The sequence below is a fragment of the Pyxicephalus adspersus genome, chromosome 2, assembly GCF_032062135.1.
Source record: "Pyxicephalus adspersus chromosome 2, UCB_Pads_2.0, whole genome shotgun sequence".
Taxonomy (NCBI): domain Eukaryota; kingdom Metazoa; phylum Chordata; class Amphibia; order Anura; family Pyxicephalidae; genus Pyxicephalus; species Pyxicephalus adspersus.
This window is the reverse complement of record NC_092859.1, coordinates 75,493,313-75,512,128: the sequence shown is the minus strand read 5'-3', so window position 1 is coordinate 75,512,128 and position 18,816 is coordinate 75,493,313. Positions and strand designations below refer to the sequence as shown.

Here is an 18,816-nt window from a genome sequence, read left to right as displayed (position 1 = left end):
AACCTGACAATACTAGTACTTTGTATTTTATTGTGCTCTTCTCTTACCAGTTCACTTTACAACCCAATTGTAACAGTGGATCTGGGTCATTAAGTGACCAGTCTAACATCAAAGGATATTTTGCCCCCCAAAATATTGATAAACCCTATAATTTGAATATAATAAATATATATACATACACACACCAGATTTTTTTTTTTTTAGCTGGGTGGGAAAGAAGCTGTAGGCAGGTGGCAGCCCCTGTATTGTGACCAAACTCTTCAGTAACCTCCCAAAAACAGGCGGGTGTGGTTACACCCTGCAAAAAGGCTCTGGGGAGAATACTGATGGGGGGGGGCGCACGTGTGTGTGTGTGTGTGTATATATATTTACACACACACACACACACACACACACACACACACATAGATTTGTTTTATTTACATCTGGTCAACCACAATAAATTAACTTTATTTTCTGTAACATTTTGAACAAGACAATACATTTTATTTCTGTATTGCAACACCTTCACTTCTGTACCACTTAGTGACAGATTATACAAGTCTCCAGTGCTGACCTGCTTCTAAGAAAATCCTACTTGGCACAGTGATCCTCAGCTTTTACTATTACTGACCCAGAATGAGCATGCAGCTCAGGTGTTCAGAAATTGCAGCACAAAGTAATAGGCCAACATAAAAGAAGCACTGAAAGTGATCAAATGAAGGTTCTTGATGTTTGCTGCTATAAACTGTAGAAAATTGGTACAGTACAACATAGGACACACCCCTAGCACAAGCCAGCATAAGGATCGCAGGCCCAGGGTGGTGGGCAGGTTGGCTAAAACCTGCGATGGGAGAGCGGGTTCTGGCATCATGATGTCACTGGGGGGGGGGGTTCCACACACACCCCAAATATCCAAGGCGGCAGCATACCTTCATGCAGTGTTTTCCAATAAGTAAAATGGGGCACATATATATTTCCTACTTCCAACAAAATTTTTCTTGGAGTCCAGTGAGGGATACACACCTGTACAGCTGAACACTGTGTGGATGGCCTCATTTGTGTCTAAATTTCCATTTGGAGATGGCACTATATACCTCATGGTTCATAAATATGAAATGAATTGTCCTCCTATAGTAATCTACAAGCAACTGTATTCTTTATGATCGATATTGAAAAAGATAATCTTTTAATGACTGCAACATTCCTGCATATCTTACAGTGACCCATCTCCTAGCAGCTAAATGCAATAATAAAAAACAAAAACCACACAAGACGTGCCAGTATTGTCCTTGTACATTTATTAGTGAACCCTCTCAATTCAGCCACAACATTAAAAAAAATAAATGATTGCACTACCAGGTCAAGCAAAACTAGCAACTTTCATTTTAAAAAAAGTACAAATCTGTTAAAAATTTCAATCAGTATACACATATATATATAATACAATATTACTAGTTAAATGTTAAATGCTACAAACCAATATTATTCCAATGGAATGGAGGAAAAAAAGAAAACACACTCTGATAGCTTCAAGAACCATTTCTATATATTAGCATTTTTTCAAATACATACATGGGAAATGAGGTAACCAGTAAATGTGCAAGTACCAAAAGCAAAAATAAAGTTTATATATAGAGATATATCTATATGCATACATTCACATATAGATATACAGTTCTAACACAGAAGACACCTCCGGGACCCTGAGTAAGGGAAGCCACAACTCTGGGGGAAAGGGGCAGGAATGTTAGTGGGAGGGACAATATGAGAACAATCAGCCCAATGTGATTAGGGGGTCCAGGAGGTTAGGATGATACAGTAAACAATCCACTATATCCCACCATTGGGGTGCTTCAAAGTAATGACAAAATAATGTGTGTGAATGAATATATTTTATATATATTCATTCATTCCCCATCTATCCAGCAATCACAAACATCCTAAACCAATGGATTGTACTTCTAGCAGAATGATGGAGGTGCTAAGTGCTAGAGATCAGACAGCACTCAAACTATGGCTGTGGGGTTCCTACTAAGATTAGTGGAAGAACTATGCATTTTATACAGTGGAGCAGAGGGCAGATGAAGGGATCACCCCTTTACGTGACTGGACTGGAGAAGGCCTTTCTATAACAGGACTGAACTTCCCCCAGCAGTAAAAGAACTCCCAACGGATATGCAGCAGATACTGCTGTTGTCTTGTGTAAGCCTGCTGCCAGGATTCTGAAGTGTTGATAGATATATACAGTAAGACCTTTGGTAACTTGTGTGCTGTAAAACTAGGGCTTGATGAGTTTCTGCTGCAAATGCTGCTGCCTTTGTCTATAAGCCCCACTGTGGCAGTTTACAAACTATTTAAATGGGAAAAAAAAAAAAGAAAAAGAAAACAGTAAAAATACAATCACGCTCCAGCATATGGAACAGTTTACATTCTCCACTGTTCTCACTATTAGCATATGGCTTAAATCTCCATAGGCTGCCAATATGCAGGGGGGAGGGGGGGTGGTAAAAAAAACAAAAGCTTTATCTGAAGCCATCACCTGTATGATCAACAAGTAATAGGCTGGGCTTAGGACCATATTCAGGTGATACAAGGGTGAGTATGACAGAAGGGGGATCAGTGCGTTGTAGTTTGTGTGGTATTTAGTTTTAGATTTGTAATTTTTCCCCATCATGCAGAATAAGGAACTACAGCTCAGTGCATCAGTATTATTAAACTATACAAATTATCCTGAAACCGTCCAACAGTGAGAACAGCGAAGGGGTGGGGTGGGGGCTAAAGAAAGACATCTACAGCCAAACAGTAAAACCTTGACAAGTTATCTGCAAGAATTGTGTCACTATGCCTTGTCCTGGAAAGTTAAATCTAAAAGATAACAAAAAACCAATAGCAACTAGTATGCCAACTAGGCAAGATGGGTGGCCTATTTTGACTGGGGCTGAAGGAGACAAGGACCCAGAGGTGTAATTACATAAAAACAACCCCAAAGCAAACCCTGGATTATCATTTTTTATTTATTGGAAAATCCCCTTATAGTTGACAATTTGTTATTCTTTAGATACTTTGAGGGTCAAAATGAAAATATTAAAAAGTTGTTGAACACAAGTCTGCTGGTGGGTATGAACTAATAATACCTAGGACAGCGGTCACCAACTGGTGGTCAACGTCAGGTCAAGGACCCCACTGGGGAGATGCACCAGCCAGAGCCGCAGACCATGTCCCCCGTACGAATCACAGGCTCAGAGAAGCGGGCGGGTCGCGTCTTTGGTCTGAGCCTGTGATGGGAGAGTGGATGGGTGGCTCTGGCATAATGACATCACTAAAGGGGAAGTTTCTTCCCCTGTGAGTGACACCCAGCTCCCCGTGCATGCGCGGTCCGGAGCCGGTAGATTTAGTGGTCCATCGGTCCAAAAATGGTTGGCGGCCACTGACCTAGGAGGTACCACACGTATGGAAGCTTTTAGTTGCCCTATTCTGTCTGAATGTCAGGCTATACAGATCCAATGCTATAAAAGCTTGTCCACAGAATTTAGTCCATCACAAATGTCTGAATGCCTTTCTGGTAATGGGGAGTTGGCAAATTGCCAGGAAGTAAGAAAGTTGGAATTTGGGTAAAGCCAATGAACTGATAGCTTTAAGAACTATGTGCTGGCTCTTCTATGTGTCTGTCTGGCACCAGTGCATGTTCTGGACAAGACCACCAGGCCAAATGGCTGTAAATACCCAAAGAAAGGGACTTAAGCACTTGATCCACCCCCTAAAAATAAAAAAAAAATTGGCTGCAGATATTTAACATCCTTTCTGTTATATGGCTCAGGGTTTACCAGTGGTAAATGCAAGAATGGCCATGTTGAACTAGTTCTTAACATAGTGTAAAATGCCCAGTGGTTACCCAATGTAATGTGCTCTGGGCCACTCTTACCTCTGCATTATTTACCTTTTGGTCTAACACCCCATCACACACAATCCCTGCCCGAGTGTGACCGTTACAGGCAAATGAAAAATAAAAACAAAAAACAAAAACATTCAAATCCCAAAAAACAGTTCAGGTGCCTTCTGCTTGCGAACAAGTGCACAGCAGGAATCAGCTCAGCATGATACATACCCCTATATAATGCTTAATCCCCAGTCCCACCCACCCCCCTCACGTCACTCCACAGACGGCCAAGGGTTAGCAGATACCATATTCCAAGCTGCTCAGACATGCATATTGTGAGACAATAAGACAGACTGTCTGTCCGACCATTAAAATGCGCACACAGATCGGAAATGATTGATTGGTTCTTGTTTCATTGCTGATCTATCATGCAAACTTGAACTAAAACGGATACAAATTATTACGTAAGGCAGCCACTTGCCCACAGGTCACCCCATCCATGTTTGCTCTCAGGGAAGCGTGAATGGGGAAACTGCGGGTGCTAAGTGGAATCACTAGAACACAGCTTGGTGTGCAACAGATTTACCCTGTGGTGTCACACCAGCTTGCAACTGTGTGATCTGCTGCCGAACACACTATGGAGGCATTACCAGGGCTTCTGCTAGCAGAAGACAGTAGAAAGAAAGTGGGCAAAACAGCTCCTGCACCACTAGACTGGCTAATACAATGTCTGCTAGACAGCTTGTCCAAAACTATCTAACCAAAGATATTGCTAGAGCAGAGATTCCTGCAACATAACTGCGTTAGCAATAAAAGCTTGCATTATATGAAATGGCACATGGCAGTAGCGACCTGTTATTAAAAAGGGGCATGAGGTAAAGAAAGGGTTAGCTGGTGATCAAAAAACTGAAGAAAAAAAAAGCCTCCTGTTTTCTTTTGTCTGTTTAGAAGAGAAACTGATGCCATCCTAGTTTTCACCTCGGAATCAATTAAAACCAAAAAGAAAAAAAAAAAAAAATTGCTGATCTAAAAACAGCGCAAAGAGCAAGATTCCACACTGGGTCACATAAAAACATCTATTACTGTAAATCATGCTTGTTTCAAATCACACTGTTTCATTGCTCTCAGGTAGGACTGGAATGAATTGCTAAAACCACACAACGATGGAGACAAGATAAAAAAACAGATTACAGAACGTTACTAATATAAAGTCTTAAAAGGCCAAACTGATATTGAACAACTTTTCTTGAATGCAATTAGTTCTCATGGCATCAAGTAAAAAACATAAAATGCTGGTCCACAGAATAAAAAGAAAGAAAAAACCAAAACAAAACTGCCCTCTAGGGCTTCAGTGCAAACATATTATAATAAGCAGCTGTGATATCCCTCCTCAACTAGGGACTGACAGAACAATTTTGCAGACAGGGAGCCTCTGGTAATGCCTCAAATTCCCAGTAGAGGGTCTTAAAGATCCAGTCCTTTTCTAAAACCAGTTAGCCTCAGCTACCCACAATGGAGAAAGGGAGAAAAAGTTGCTCTCCAATGTGCAACTAGAATCATCTCCAACACACCACAAATCCCTGCCAAGTCCCACAACTACAATACATAAAGTAGGAGCTCAGCTGGGAAGTACTGGGGTGTAGAGGTAATAAAATGGAGATAGTGGAATGTATGACTCTTGACACCACCTCCAGATTCAAAGCTGCTGTGTCCTAGCCACTGAGACTAGTGCAAGTGGAGGGGGAAGCTGAAGCATCCAAGACAGGCAAGGAGGCTGGTTTACTTTATGTTGATCCCTCTGGGTTTGTGCACTGGCAGGAGGCGAGGGGCAAAATTCTTGTCCTCACTCCCCATCTCTGTGAGCTTCAGAGGCGTCAGCCCGGCAGATGGGACATGTGCGGTTGGACTAAAAAACAAACAAACAAAATTGTAAATCAATTGAAAGGCAATACTAGACCGCAAAACTCACCAAAATATCAGATCTTTTAACATAGATCCGATCAAAGTTTGAAAGAACAACATCTTAGCAGTAATGGCAGGACTTAAATTCAAACCTCAGAAAACTAGGAGAATTAAAAAAAAAAAAAAAAAAAAAAAAGCTGAAATTTTTTAGATATCGTCATCTATTAATAAGAATACTAGCATAAATTCCCGTTAAACCTAATCTCCCAGCAATAGGCATACAAAGCACCCCCCAAACCCACTTTCCAAAACAAATACAGAAAGCATAGTACCTTGAGCCACTTATCAACACACTTTGCATGGAACTCATGGTTACAAGGTAACACTCTAAGAAGCTGCCGATTTTCAAAGTCACTAAAGCACACCACACACCTGTAAAACATAACAGAATTAGTTATATGAAATAAAATGCAAACCACAACTCTGGTGATAACTATTGTTTGATGTCCACCTTTATGGCGGGTACCATAGGTGATCCCCAAAACTGCAGATCTAGTTGCCAGATAGAGCTATTTTTGGCAGCAATTTTGCAGTTTAAAATTTTGGGAACTTGATTTGTATTTCTTTTACCCTTCTTTGGAAATGTAAAAAGATGCATAGTCAAAGCGTAGCTCAAGCGGGCCTTCACCTATATATACTTTATGGCCCAGTTCACACACCTAGTGAAACAAGGCAAGCAAGTTGCACTGTTAAAACAACCCAGAGAAAAAGATGAATGTATCATTTCTGTCAGCACCCAACACTAATGCAATGGAGAGTTTGTTGGCTAGGAGGAATGTTGTGCTTTTCAAAATGAACACCACAATGCAAAAAATACATACACTGAAATTGTTTTAGGTCTATAAGTGTTCGCTATGTTTCAAAGAAACCTTTAGGATATCTTTTCTATTGGCCATTTAGACCAGTCTGTTCTTGTCCAGTGCATTAGGCAGTCCATTCAAACTGAATGGGATGCCCATAAACAGACAACAGACCAAAAAGCAGATGCTGCAGCATTTCTCCCCTAGCACACCACAATGCACAGTAGTGCTTTACCCTGCGTAAGCTGCAACACGTGCCAAAGCCGTGTTGTGACAACATGCCAAAACACTGAAGTACACTATTGTGATACAGTGCATTGTAACGCATTAACTCCAAATGCTAATGTAATTTTTCCAACTGCCTTCTTTTTAAATATTTTCCCCCCTACAAAGGTAAGCTGGCATTAAACAAAGGAAGTCAAATGTTACAATCTGATCAAACAGGAAGCTGCAATGCAGTGCACCAAGTATAACAAACTAAACCATGCATCAGCCATTAGAGCTTCATCTATTCATCTTTATTGATTCTAAAACTGTATTTTTTTCATTTAGAAAGTTCTGTCTAACTTCATGCAAGTATAGGCCCAGGTTACACTTTTTTTTTTAACTTATATCAACTTATATAATGTATATATTTTGTATTTGCAACTTTTCCTTTTCCTCTACTGGCTATAGTGGACTTCTTATATATGAAAATTTTAGGTTTTGTGTGTGTTCCCTTGAAAGGCAAGTATCGGTAGAACTGCTTAGGATCATGGGAATGCAAACACATAATGGGAGGTAGAGACATCCCCTCCATTACTCACAATGTCTGTTCAGATTGGTGGCTCTCAAGGTTGAAGCGATAAGATGGAAGCTGCTCAATGTTGGCTTTGGTAAGTCCACGGGGTTTTGCTTCTCCTAAACGCTCTGCTAAGTTCAGCAATGCCTAAAATTAAAATCAGATTCACTTTAGGACAGTCAAAAGTCTTGCCGATGCAAAAAACATTCCACGCTGTCTGTGCATAACCCATGTAAAAAAAAATGGAACCCTGCAGATAACAGTTCAGACCACTAAACTAGATGTCATAACCCATTTACCTGGGCAGTTCCCATAACTGTCAGCCAAATACCTAAAAACTGCTTTACTAAGGAGAGCAATAAGCCAATAGGAGGAACAATACAATGGGCCGTTATCATGTTTAGTGATTAAAACTACTTGGACCTTATACATAGAACCAAGAAAGATATCATAATCAAAGTAGCACTTCTACGTGTAGGCATGACTCTTGTGATTTTAATGGACACCAATGACCCTTTTGACTATCTGTACACTGTTCCCACTGGCCAGCAATGTAAGAGGCATTCTTCCTACTGACCACCACCCTTGAGTACCTGAAATTTCATGGGGTCCGCTCCCCATGTTAAAAAGATTAAGATTGGTCTAAGGTCCAAATTAAAGGCCAAGGTCTATAAAAAGATAGCGAAAGCCTGACATGCATCCCAAAAAAACAACTCTACCCAACTAGGCTGACTGCTGTCCATTAAAAATGTCCCACGGGAGATCTCTCTGTAGCTACACAGTTAAAAAGAATCATCTTTTCCACAAGGCTGTGCTACATAGGAGGAAGACTACAGGAAGATTATTTAGGGTAATAGACAAACCAACCTCATAGTTCTCCATTTCAACATCGTCCACATCCAAATCCAAACTGATTGCTGGGCCAACTGAAGTCGGAGATACAGGAAGCATGGAACTAGGAGGGAAGGGGGGGGGGGGGGGGGGGGAATAAAAAAAAATTAAAATAGGGATTGTGAACAGGAAGATTCAAACAAATTAAATGTGTATTATCTACAAAGAATTAGAATTATTTGTATACCGACATTACTATTGCCGAAATATATAAAAATATATCTTATGAAAAGACAGCAGGGTTCACAGCAAGAAATACTTACAGGAAGTAAGGGAGAAAGCTGGGATAATACGAAGGAGGCAGTGCAGGAGGCGGCAGTGGTTGCTGCAGGCGATATCGCTGGGCATTTAATCGCCGTGGCATTAAATGGGCATATGGCTGCAAATTTGCATGGGAAAAGACATTTACACATTAGCAAAAAAAGGATGCTTTTTACATGTCATTTATTTTAAATATAAATATGTCTAACCTGTAATATTAACCAAGCTCTGATTGTTTACTTACCACTGGAAAGGATAGCTCCTGGTGCAGTGCATCATGGGAGAGGTAATGCATGGGCGCTGAATGGGGTATTGCAGGCACAGGGTGAGAGTGGTGGAATGGGAAATTGCCCATGTGATGTTGGTCCCCTCGAAGCTCTAACTCATTGTCTATCCTCTGCAGTGGCTGGTGAAAATACAAGAGATTAAAGAAAATAAGCCATGCAAACAGCAAAAACAGTAACATGAATGCAATGGTAATATAGTGAATACAACATGCAATACAATAGATGTATAGTTAGCAAATACCTGTGCTTTTTTTTTATATTAAAAACTAGCTGATTACCTGGCGTTGTCTGGGTATTTATTGCAATCGTATATTATAGTCCAAAAATAGTATGTAAAAATATAAGCAAAACGCACGCCGTGCTGAGCAATACATACACACATAGATGCAAAGAAACCTCTGACATATAGCACAGCGCTGTACAAAGATCTGCATTGCACTCACAAGTCTAGCAAGTTTGGTTGAAATGTCTCCATGCGTTTCTGAGTAAAATGCTCCCAAAAGATTTGTGTCTGTAGACTTCTGAGGGCTAGAAACGGTTTGTATTGTATCCATCAGAGAGTGTAGTTCTTTAGAAGACCAAGAAGCCAGTAGCTTAGTAAATATATCCATAAGGTTCAAATTAGGGAGAAAATTTGACCCATAGGAGGAACAGTACAATGAGTCTACATCAGGCTCAAGGATTAAAACTCTTGTCGACCTCATTAATAGAATCCAGGAAGATATATTCAAAGCAACTCTTGGATACAGTAATTTCAGGGCAAGAGCGAGAGTAAATGTCTTATAAACACGTGCTTTCTTATAAACATGTGCTTTCTAATGTTAAAGCAATGTTAGACGGGGAAAAAGCTGCACCTGTATAGCATTCTAATAAAGTGTGCCTGCACAGGTCATGCTGCGTCCACAGAACAAAATATGTTCATACTAGAGAATTGGACACTTCTGAACAGCATTTCTCTAAACAAGCAAATGCACATCAGGTGTCCAAAAACATCACTAGATGCTTCTGTTTGAGACCAAAAAGAATGCTTGCTCAATTTTCTTTGAATAGCAGAACTATGGTCTACAGTATTTGGTTGAAGAATCCTAGTCAGTAAAGACAGATTTCTAATAAATATTGCATGTGCTTTCCTAGAACTTACCACTCTCTGTGGTTGCACCGTAACAAATGGTGTCAGAGAGGCCAAATGAGGCGGCTGGTGTGGTGGCAGCGGTGGGTGAGGGTGCAAGATGTAATGTTCGCTGGATAAGAGAGGAGGAAACGGCTGGTACGAAACAGGAAGCTGCTGCATGGTGCACCCTGGAATGATCTTTAGGAAAAAAAAGGACTGGTTACTGCTTTAAACAATACATTTCAATGATATAGTCTTTATTTTGGCTAAATGACTAAAGTTAACAATTTGCAAAAATATGTTTTCAACTGACTAACTTAATTACTTTAGAGAGGGGATGGGGGTCATACTTGCCACCAGAGTTACACAAGGAGCTCTTTTCATATAACAGAGAATCTATTATACCCACAAACATCCCCTCGTGGAAATAAATTCTTGCCAACGAAACACATGGACCTGGAAGAATCCCGCAAGAGAATGTCCGATTCCCGGGTTTGTAGATAAAGCCCCAGGTGTTATTAGAAATCAAGCTGCATAGAACCCTCTCCTCTACCTCTTTATAGTGCATGCAACCACCAAACCTAGGTGCCATCACATGGGAGAACATAAAACCCTGACCAAATACTAGAAGAAGGGAAGAGGAAATAAATAAAAGAGCAAAAAATGTGGATATGGATCATTTTTTATAACACGGTGTTTGTTATAGGGGGGGGCATTAAAAATATGTCTAAAATAGCATATTAAAAAAAAATAAAAAAAAATTAGTGAACTGTTCTTGCCTTCTTGTTTTTAAGGGACCAAATTTTTTCAATATTGTGCCTACCAGTTACAAATAGTTACTTTCAGCAGAAAAATATAAGCAGTTTTGAAATGTAAAAATAAAGACTACTGCATCAAAAGCCTGAAGCTGCTGCTCAACCCTTATAAAAGGGTTACAGAAATAAACTTTGTAACTGGTAAACCTAGTGGTTATCAGCTTCACTTTTAGTCTCTACACACAGTAAACAAAGTAAATGTCTTCATTATATATATATACTAATAAAAAGTTAACTAGACTTGCAGATTTTTCCCCACTTACCGGAGGAGGCAGGCAGCAAAGTGGGTAGTGCTGGCTGCTGAACATGACAGAACATGCTGGCAGCTGCTGCGTGCTGCACCCAGGGATGTGCTGCCCAGTGTGCAAAGGGAAACCTTGGGTTACTGTTGTAACAGTGTATGAAAGAGGGACAGGTCCCTGGTGCACCTGGTAAACAATACAAGAGGTAAGACGTAACAAAGCAAACAGAATGGTGATAATAAATACAATTCTAATCCCTGAATGCAATCATTGAATTTTCAATCCTACCCCAAAAAGATTGAACTTCTCAGCTGAGATTCCAGGTAACCCCCTGAAGTAATTTTGTATTTATATTGTAGGTGAACTACAAAGCATCTTCAAAAGTGCATTCCCCATGGAAATATAATAAATATGGTTCAAAACACCCAAAGCTCAGCTGAAATGCTGCACCTGTTCTCTTGCTACAGTAAGGGTATTCCTGTGAAATGCTGTACTGCCTAACAGACTGCAAGTGTAAACTGCTGACAAACATTTGTTAACATGGACCAAACATTTTTTTCTTGCACCTGCTTACCAAAGATCTGTACTGAATTGTTCTGCCAGTTCAAATTTACTGGTGATAAAGCGTGCCTTCATATCAAGGCAAGTATCCTTACTGCCTCTATCTAAATGTGCAGTTATATACAGTAATAAAAAAAAAAAAAAAAAAAAAAAAAAAAAAAAAAAAACACACCACACACACACACACACACACACACACACACACACCAAACCCTAAAACTATCTTTTTTTTTTTTTTTTTTTTTTAGAAAATAAGGACATACATACACACACACCTCTCGGCAGGTTCTAAAATTTAGGCAGGTTTGTATGGGAATGCCTGTTTAGGGTGAACAAACAGGCCAACTGATACAGGCCCTAACAGGACTTCCCCTTGCATCACCTACTACCCGCATCCTACTGTGTTTCAAGCCCAGGAAGTAAAAAAGACGTTTCTATATAAAGTTTTTAAGCATGGTTAGCTAAGAAAATTACCATTGTAGCGCACTACAAATGTTAAATGCTCCCTTTTGCCTAGGGGAGCTTTAGGAATCAAGTTTACTCAACTCCCCTTCTGACACTCTGGGTTGTTGGTGGGCCCTCAGCCTCCTTACATACAATACAGGGGTTTTGGCCCTGCATTGTAGGGAATGACAACAGGCCATAGCATGGACAGTCTTAGAGAAGAGGCTTCAGGAGACAATCGCAGAGTGGAAGATCCTATGGAACAAAGGAACTTTTTTTTTATTCATCAAGGCAAAAACAAGCCTTTACCCTTGTGCTGCAGAGGTAGCTCTTTCGCAAGGGTGCGTCAAACAGATTAAAAATAGCAAAGCTGACCATCACTTTAAACAAACAAGTAGTGGGCTGAGGAAGCTGCCAATGAATTTCACGTATTGCCCAAACTAAATCTGCCACAAGTCTGGCTAGTGCAGTGCCCTTAAAAAACATGACTGAATGATTTTTCAATTCTCACAGTATTTTAGTGCCAAGCACCTTTGTGAACCTTTACCTGTTCATGAAGGTCAACCATGAATGGAGTTTGTTGAGTGGAGTGTGACGCGGGGTGGAGCATTCGTGGTGGAGTGCTGGTGAGGGTGTAAACTCTTTGTTCATCTACAGGAAAGAAGGCAGCCCACAGGGAACTATCATCCTGACTGACGATGCTTGGTTGGGGTCTGTCCCTCCTTCCCCACTGACTCCTCACTGGAGGGCTAGACAGGGTAAAAAAAAAAAGAGCAATAAATAGTAATGGAAGAGAAACAGAATGGAATCCTTACAGAAAGCAGGAAGTGTTTTACTGTAGATCAGATATTTTAGCAAAAAACAAGTTACACCTAAATCGTCAAATACAAAACTTTTGAAGTTTCACATAAAACTTTATAATTAATTGGCAAACACATAACTGCCTATTTAAACCTGGAAAATCACAGCTACTACAAGAGTGGTTAGCATACAAATTTTCACACAACAGCTAATTGGCTAAAATCTTCAGCCAATTACAGAATAGTTAATATGCCATGTGTGGAGTTTATTAAACAAATGTTTCCCAATGTGGCTTTTTTTTTACCCATTCTTAGCACTACCTTCTAATATATTTACTAACCTTTATGATCAGCGTAAACCAGATGAAATAAAAGTTTTATTAGAACCCGCAGTTTACTTGTTTGAAGAACGATAAAATAACTGAATCCCCCTAGAATCTGGTCAACCAATTCAAAAAAAATAAATAAGAAAAGCAAGAAAATAATTTGCAGGGTATATAAAAAAAAAACCTAGACGTACAGCCTCATTCTTGTAGGATTTTAAAAGGGAATGTAGCCTGTGAAACACACCATGCTGGAAGGCGATACCTTTTCTCAGAGCCCCGCAGCTCCTACCTTCGCCTGAGGTGTGCTGGGGTGCTGCAGGGTCCCAAGAACCTCCGCTGGTTAATGGGCGCTGAAGGAGGCCACCTATTAACTGCCAGCTCCCATGGTCGCATTTGTGATGTCGGGAAGGCGAAGTAGCAAGATGGGTTTTCGCTATACACTGTTATCTTCAATTCTGGATGTCTGCCCTATGGTAATTAAAGGAAACAAGCATTCTCATACATGCAGATTTGTGAAGGAACATTTCTACACTGTAAAAATGTAACATGTAAAGGTTAGCTATACACAAAAGTTATGACAAGAAAAATCATTTTGTACCTCTAAACTCCCTCTTCTGCTGTCCACCACCATAATGAACAGAAACAGCTGCCTGAAGGAAGTATATGTGCCCTGGAAACCACAATTTGTAGGCATCCGTTTCATTACCGTGTCCTATAGCAATACCAGGGTTGATGGGGGAAACTACAAGTTAGGTCCACAAATATTTGGACAGAAACTTTTTTCTAATTTTGGTTCTGTACATTACCACAATTAATTTTAAATGAAACTCCTCAAGGTGAACTGCAAACTTTCAGCTTTAATTCAGTGGGTTGAACAAGGGATTTCATAAAAATGTGAGGAACTAAAGCCTTTTTTACACAATCACTTCATTTCAGGGGATCAAAAATAATTGGACAAATTAAAAAGCTGAAAATAAAATGTTCATTTCTAATACTTGGTTGAAAACCCTTTGCCAACAATGACAGCCTGTAGTCTTGAACTCATGGACATCACCAGATGCTGGGTTTCCTCCTTTTTAATGCTCTGCCAGGCCTTTACTTTAGGGCTTTCAGTTGCTGTTTGTTTGTGGGCCTTTCTGTCCAAAGTTTAGTCTTCAACAAGTGAAATGCATGCTCAATTGGGTTCAGATCAGGTGACTGACTTGGCCATTCAGGAGTCATCCGCTTCTATGCTTTAATAAACTCCTGGGTAGCTTTGGCTGAATGTTTTGGGCCGTTGTATTATGAAACGCCTCCCAATCAATGTGACTGTATTTAGCTGGATTTGAGCAGACAGTATGTCTCTGAACACCTCAGAATTCATTCGGCTGCTTCTGTCCTGTGTCACATCATGGATAAACACTAGTGTCCCAGTGCCACTGGCAGCCATGCACGCCCAAGCCATCACACTGCCTCCGCCATGTTTTACAGATGATCTGCATCATGAGCTGTTCCACGCCTTCTCCATACTTCTGCGATCTTCCACCACTGTTGTCTTCCGTGGACATCCAGGTCTTTTGGCGTTGCCGAGTTCACCAGTGCCTTGTTTCTCATGATGTACCAAACTGTAGATTTTGCCACTCCTAATATTGTAGCAATTTCTCAGATGGGTTTTTTCTGTTTTTGCAGCTAAAGAATGGTTTGTTTCACCTGCATGGAGAGCTCCTTTGACAGCATGTTTATCTGCTTAATTGATAATGACCTAACGAAGGAATTGCCCACACCAGACCATGAAATAGCCTTTAAGTCAATTGTCCATTTTTTTTTTTCCAACCCACTGAATTAAAGCTGTGGTAATGTACAGAACCAAAATTAGAAAAAAATTGTCTGTCCAAATAGTTATGGACCCAATTGTAGAGAGTTCAGTGTGGGGGCAGAGATCAGACACACCAACAATGTTAAAACCTGAGGTCTTTGGGAAATAATTTTTCATTTCACTGGTGTTGGTATTTAAAATCCTCCTTTCAGGGAACCTTTTTTGGGGCAGATTTATTTTAATTTCAGTTAAAGAAATACCAAAGTCCTTGGTTTAGATATCCAGTACATCTAAACAAAGCTTTTGTGTTCAATGTTTTTGAATGGGCTCAAGGTTAAACAGTTCCAATGACCCCTTTGTTCTATAAAGCGGTGAATAGACAGACAAACCAGCAAAATCAAGACGTGAAGAATGAGCTGAGCATACTCATCGCTATCTGATTGTATCCAGTTAGGTAGGCTCCTATACTCATGGTTGTGGGTAGATCTAAAAAGTTGTTCAAACTAGCTGGATTCTTTGAAGTTGAATGTAGTTGTGCCTTTACTGGGGGGGGGGGGGGGGAGTCAACTTTGAAATAGTGAACTACAAGCCACCATAGCTCCAAAACACCATGGGTGTCAAAAGCCATCTTCCAGCACTTTTGTGGACTTACCCACTGGTCCCTTTGCCAATGCAGGTATGGAATACAGGAATTAGGATAGAACCTTAGAACACACAAAGGTGACTAAACGTCTGACTTTGGGCAATGGTTTTTGGTGTTCCAACTCTTCACTAATGTAAAAAATGATTACATTTTACTTTCATACTTCCAGTCAACAACACTCTTATGCTAACATACTATATCAGATTACTAGAAAAATGCTACCAGTGAAACAACAACGCACAAAGCTTCATTTTCACAAATAAACACATCCCTAAAGGTAAAGATCCTCGATCAATGAACCATAAATATGGTATTTAAATTACTATAAACTAAACATAACCACAAATTGAAAAAAAAAAAAAAAAAAAAAAATTTTTTTTTTTTTTTTTAAATTTCAGTGGCTACCTAGCTCCTGGGATTATCCAGCCATGAATGAACCATATGTTCGTCTTTAAATTCCAAGATATTTTGCACAAGTGACAAACCATTCTAAATTATATTGTCACAACACAGGTAATGCAGTAGTTATCCCGATGCAAGACACATCTGGGGAACAACCTTATCCAACCTGTAATTGAGCTGTAAACTTTTATAGAGGCAGTAAACCCTATTCTTTAAAAGTCTCCAAAACATTTTGATCTTACAGTAGGATTACATTACCAGGCATCAGATTGTGAATACTTTGTGATGCTGCCAGTCAGTAATATTTTACTTCCTTGCAAGTGGCAGCACAATGGCAACCAATTCATTTTACTAGGTTCAATTATGCCATACTGAGCATGTTCGTTTTTCTTACAAGGAATATTACAGTCGTATTTTACTGATAAAACACCGCCATGTGACTGTATACCATTACTATTGATGCTTTCATGTGAACACATGAGCTTAGATCTCCTGCTTGTGGACCTTATAAAAATTTTAGGCAGGCACAGTGGTGAGGTCTGCAAGACGCGTCACACACTGCCTTAAAGCTCTGACCACACATCACATAGTTACCTAGGGAGGACCCAAGGAGCATTAAGTGATAGCTTAAACATGTTTTATGAACGTAACACTGGCTTATTAGGAGCCCAATTTCTGTTTTATTAAAGGCCATATCCATGTTAACCCAGTCAGATGGTAGACAAAAGATACAAGAAACATTGGCCATAAAGTAATCACTTCAATAGGGGCCACTTTTAACTTTGGCCACTTTTTTTCAGTCCACAAAAATGAAAACCCGTTTTGCAAGCTGAATAATCTCTTCAGACTTTGCCACCAAGGATAGGGTTATAGTACTATGAAAGGTTGGCTCAGCAACTTCTAAGACAGACCTCCTGTTTTTGGGTAATCAGCACTCTACGTTTCGTGGTGATCGCATTAATCAATGTTCTACCTGTGTGAAAATATTACCTGGAGTAATTTTCTGACTACCAGTAGCAGGACTTAAGGTTGTAAACTACAAGACTATGGAGATTAAGGAGCTGTGACAACACTTTCTCCAACTAAACTTTTCAGTGCCTCAGGGATTTTGGTCCATATGGACATGTTAAGGTCACACATTTGCTTAGGATCTGTTGCACATCTATGATGCAAATATCCTGATCCAATGCACCCCAAAGGTTCTCTGTTGAATTGACATCTGGCAACTGTGGGGGCCATCTGAGTGCAGGGAACTCCTTGTTATGATTAGAGCTTTGTGACATGGTGTTATCACACTGAAAGTAGTCCTCAGAAGATGGGCATACTGCAGTCATATAGGGAAGGATACAGTCTGCAACATACGAAGGTCAGCTATGGCACTCAATGCACAATTTGTATTAAGGGTGCAGTATACCAAGAAAACATTCCCCACAGCATAACACCACCACAAGGCAATATTACACACACACACTTTCATGTGGTCGACACCAAATTTTAACCCTACTACTCAATTGTCACAGGAGAAGAGACTCCATCAGATCAGAAATGCTCTTCCAATCTTCTCTTGCCTAACGTTGGAGGGCCCATGCAAAGTGTGGCATTGGGTGACACCCAGTATGGTCTTCTTCATAGATTGGCATGTTTTGCTTTCATGAATGCTCTTCTATTTACATTGGTTGTAATGAGCAGGTTTTTGAGTTACTGTCATCTTTGTAGCAGCTCAAACCAGTCTGGCCATTCTCTTCTGACATCAACAAAGCATTTTGCCCACAAAACTGCTGCTCAGTTTAACATTTTTTCAGACCAATATGTAAATTCTAGAAGATATTTTGTGGGGACTCAATCTTTTGTCCCTGTCCTCTCTATATTTTCCTAATTTGTGGGTTATCCATGTTCTAATATGGTTCCATCTCTGTTGTTCCCATTAAAGCAATGATTCCATACAGACTAACATGGCCTAAAATCATTCCTGCTCCTCTGATAGAGGGGACTGTGTATATGACTGCCAACACTCTCTCTTCTGATGAAATTTTATGAGATTCATAAGACATCTATAGATAAGGGGATATACATGAACAAAAGACAACTTTAAACCTTAGTGATGTCATAATTTGGGATTGCTTTACAGCTTCTAAACATTTGACTAGTTAGGAATTCTACATTAAATTGGCATTATTGATGAGAATAGGAGGCCAACTGCCCAAACATTAAAAGTGATGAAATTGATCTTTAAACATAATGTGTTAAAACACAGTAGTAAGTTTACCAAGGAGTGACTCAAACAAATGGTTATGGGTTAGACCAATAAAATATTATAAAAGATCTGAAAAGGCAGTCAATGGAAGGAAACCCACAAACATTTAACTGAAGGGATTTTGCATGAAGGAGTGGAGTGATCAAAAGGGTTGTCAATTTAATTTCTAATAGAAATACTAATCTAACTAATAGAAAAATCTACAAGATGTAATTTCTCCTGAAGGGGACAATATCAGATCATAGGGCCAGGAGTGTACCTACTTCCTATATACTCATATTTGGGTTAAACACATAAAAATACAAGTTTTGCTAGGCTTAATAATTAAGTATATTACTTTTACCTGTAGACCATGTTTACCCAACATTGGACAGGCTCAAGTGGAGGAAAAAAATTACCTAACATATGATCTGTGTATATATATATATATATATATATATATATATATATATATATATATATATTTACATTTATTACCAATAATGTTTGTTTTTTAGATATATTGAAAAATATTTAATATGAAACCCAAATAAAGATAGGTCAGATATATCTGATTTAAGCCCTATAGCATTTCAGATGTAT

The 18,816-nt window shown here is 39.6% G+C and overlaps 1 protein-coding gene across 4 annotated transcripts in view; it reads right to left on the bottom strand.

Annotated features, from left to right (window-relative positions):
- Positions 1–1,263: 1,263 nt before the first annotated feature.
- RNF44 (ring finger protein 44) overlaps positions 1,264–18,816 on the bottom strand; it is a 29,440-nt gene continuing 11,887 nt past the window's right edge. The window contains exons 2-11 of one of the 4 annotated variants that reach the window (XM_072401044.1): positions 13,430–13,608; positions 12,562–12,763; positions 11,031–11,195; positions 9,983–10,150; positions 8,799–8,960; positions 8,557–8,672; positions 8,270–8,357; positions 7,428–7,549; positions 6,094–6,193; positions 1,264–5,765 (exon numbers count right to left, since the gene is read on the bottom strand). In XM_072401044.1, coding sequence (XP_072257145.1) covers positions 5,703–5,765; positions 6,094–6,193; positions 7,428–7,549; positions 8,270–8,357; positions 8,557–8,672; positions 8,799–8,960; positions 9,983–10,150; positions 11,031–11,195; positions 12,562–12,763; positions 13,430–13,533 — 1,290 coding nt within the window. In that variant the 5' untranslated portion in view covers positions 13,534–13,608 and the 3' untranslated portion in view covers positions 1,264–5,702. Of the gene's footprint in view, positions 5,766–6,093; positions 6,194–7,427; positions 7,550–8,269; positions 8,358–8,556; positions 8,673–8,798; positions 8,961–9,982; positions 10,151–11,030; positions 11,196–12,561; positions 12,764–13,155; positions 13,266–13,334; positions 13,360–13,429; positions 13,609–18,816 lie in introns of those variants that run through there. The other 3 variants (XM_072401045.1, XM_072401046.1, XM_072401047.1) reach the window with 3 other exon arrangements.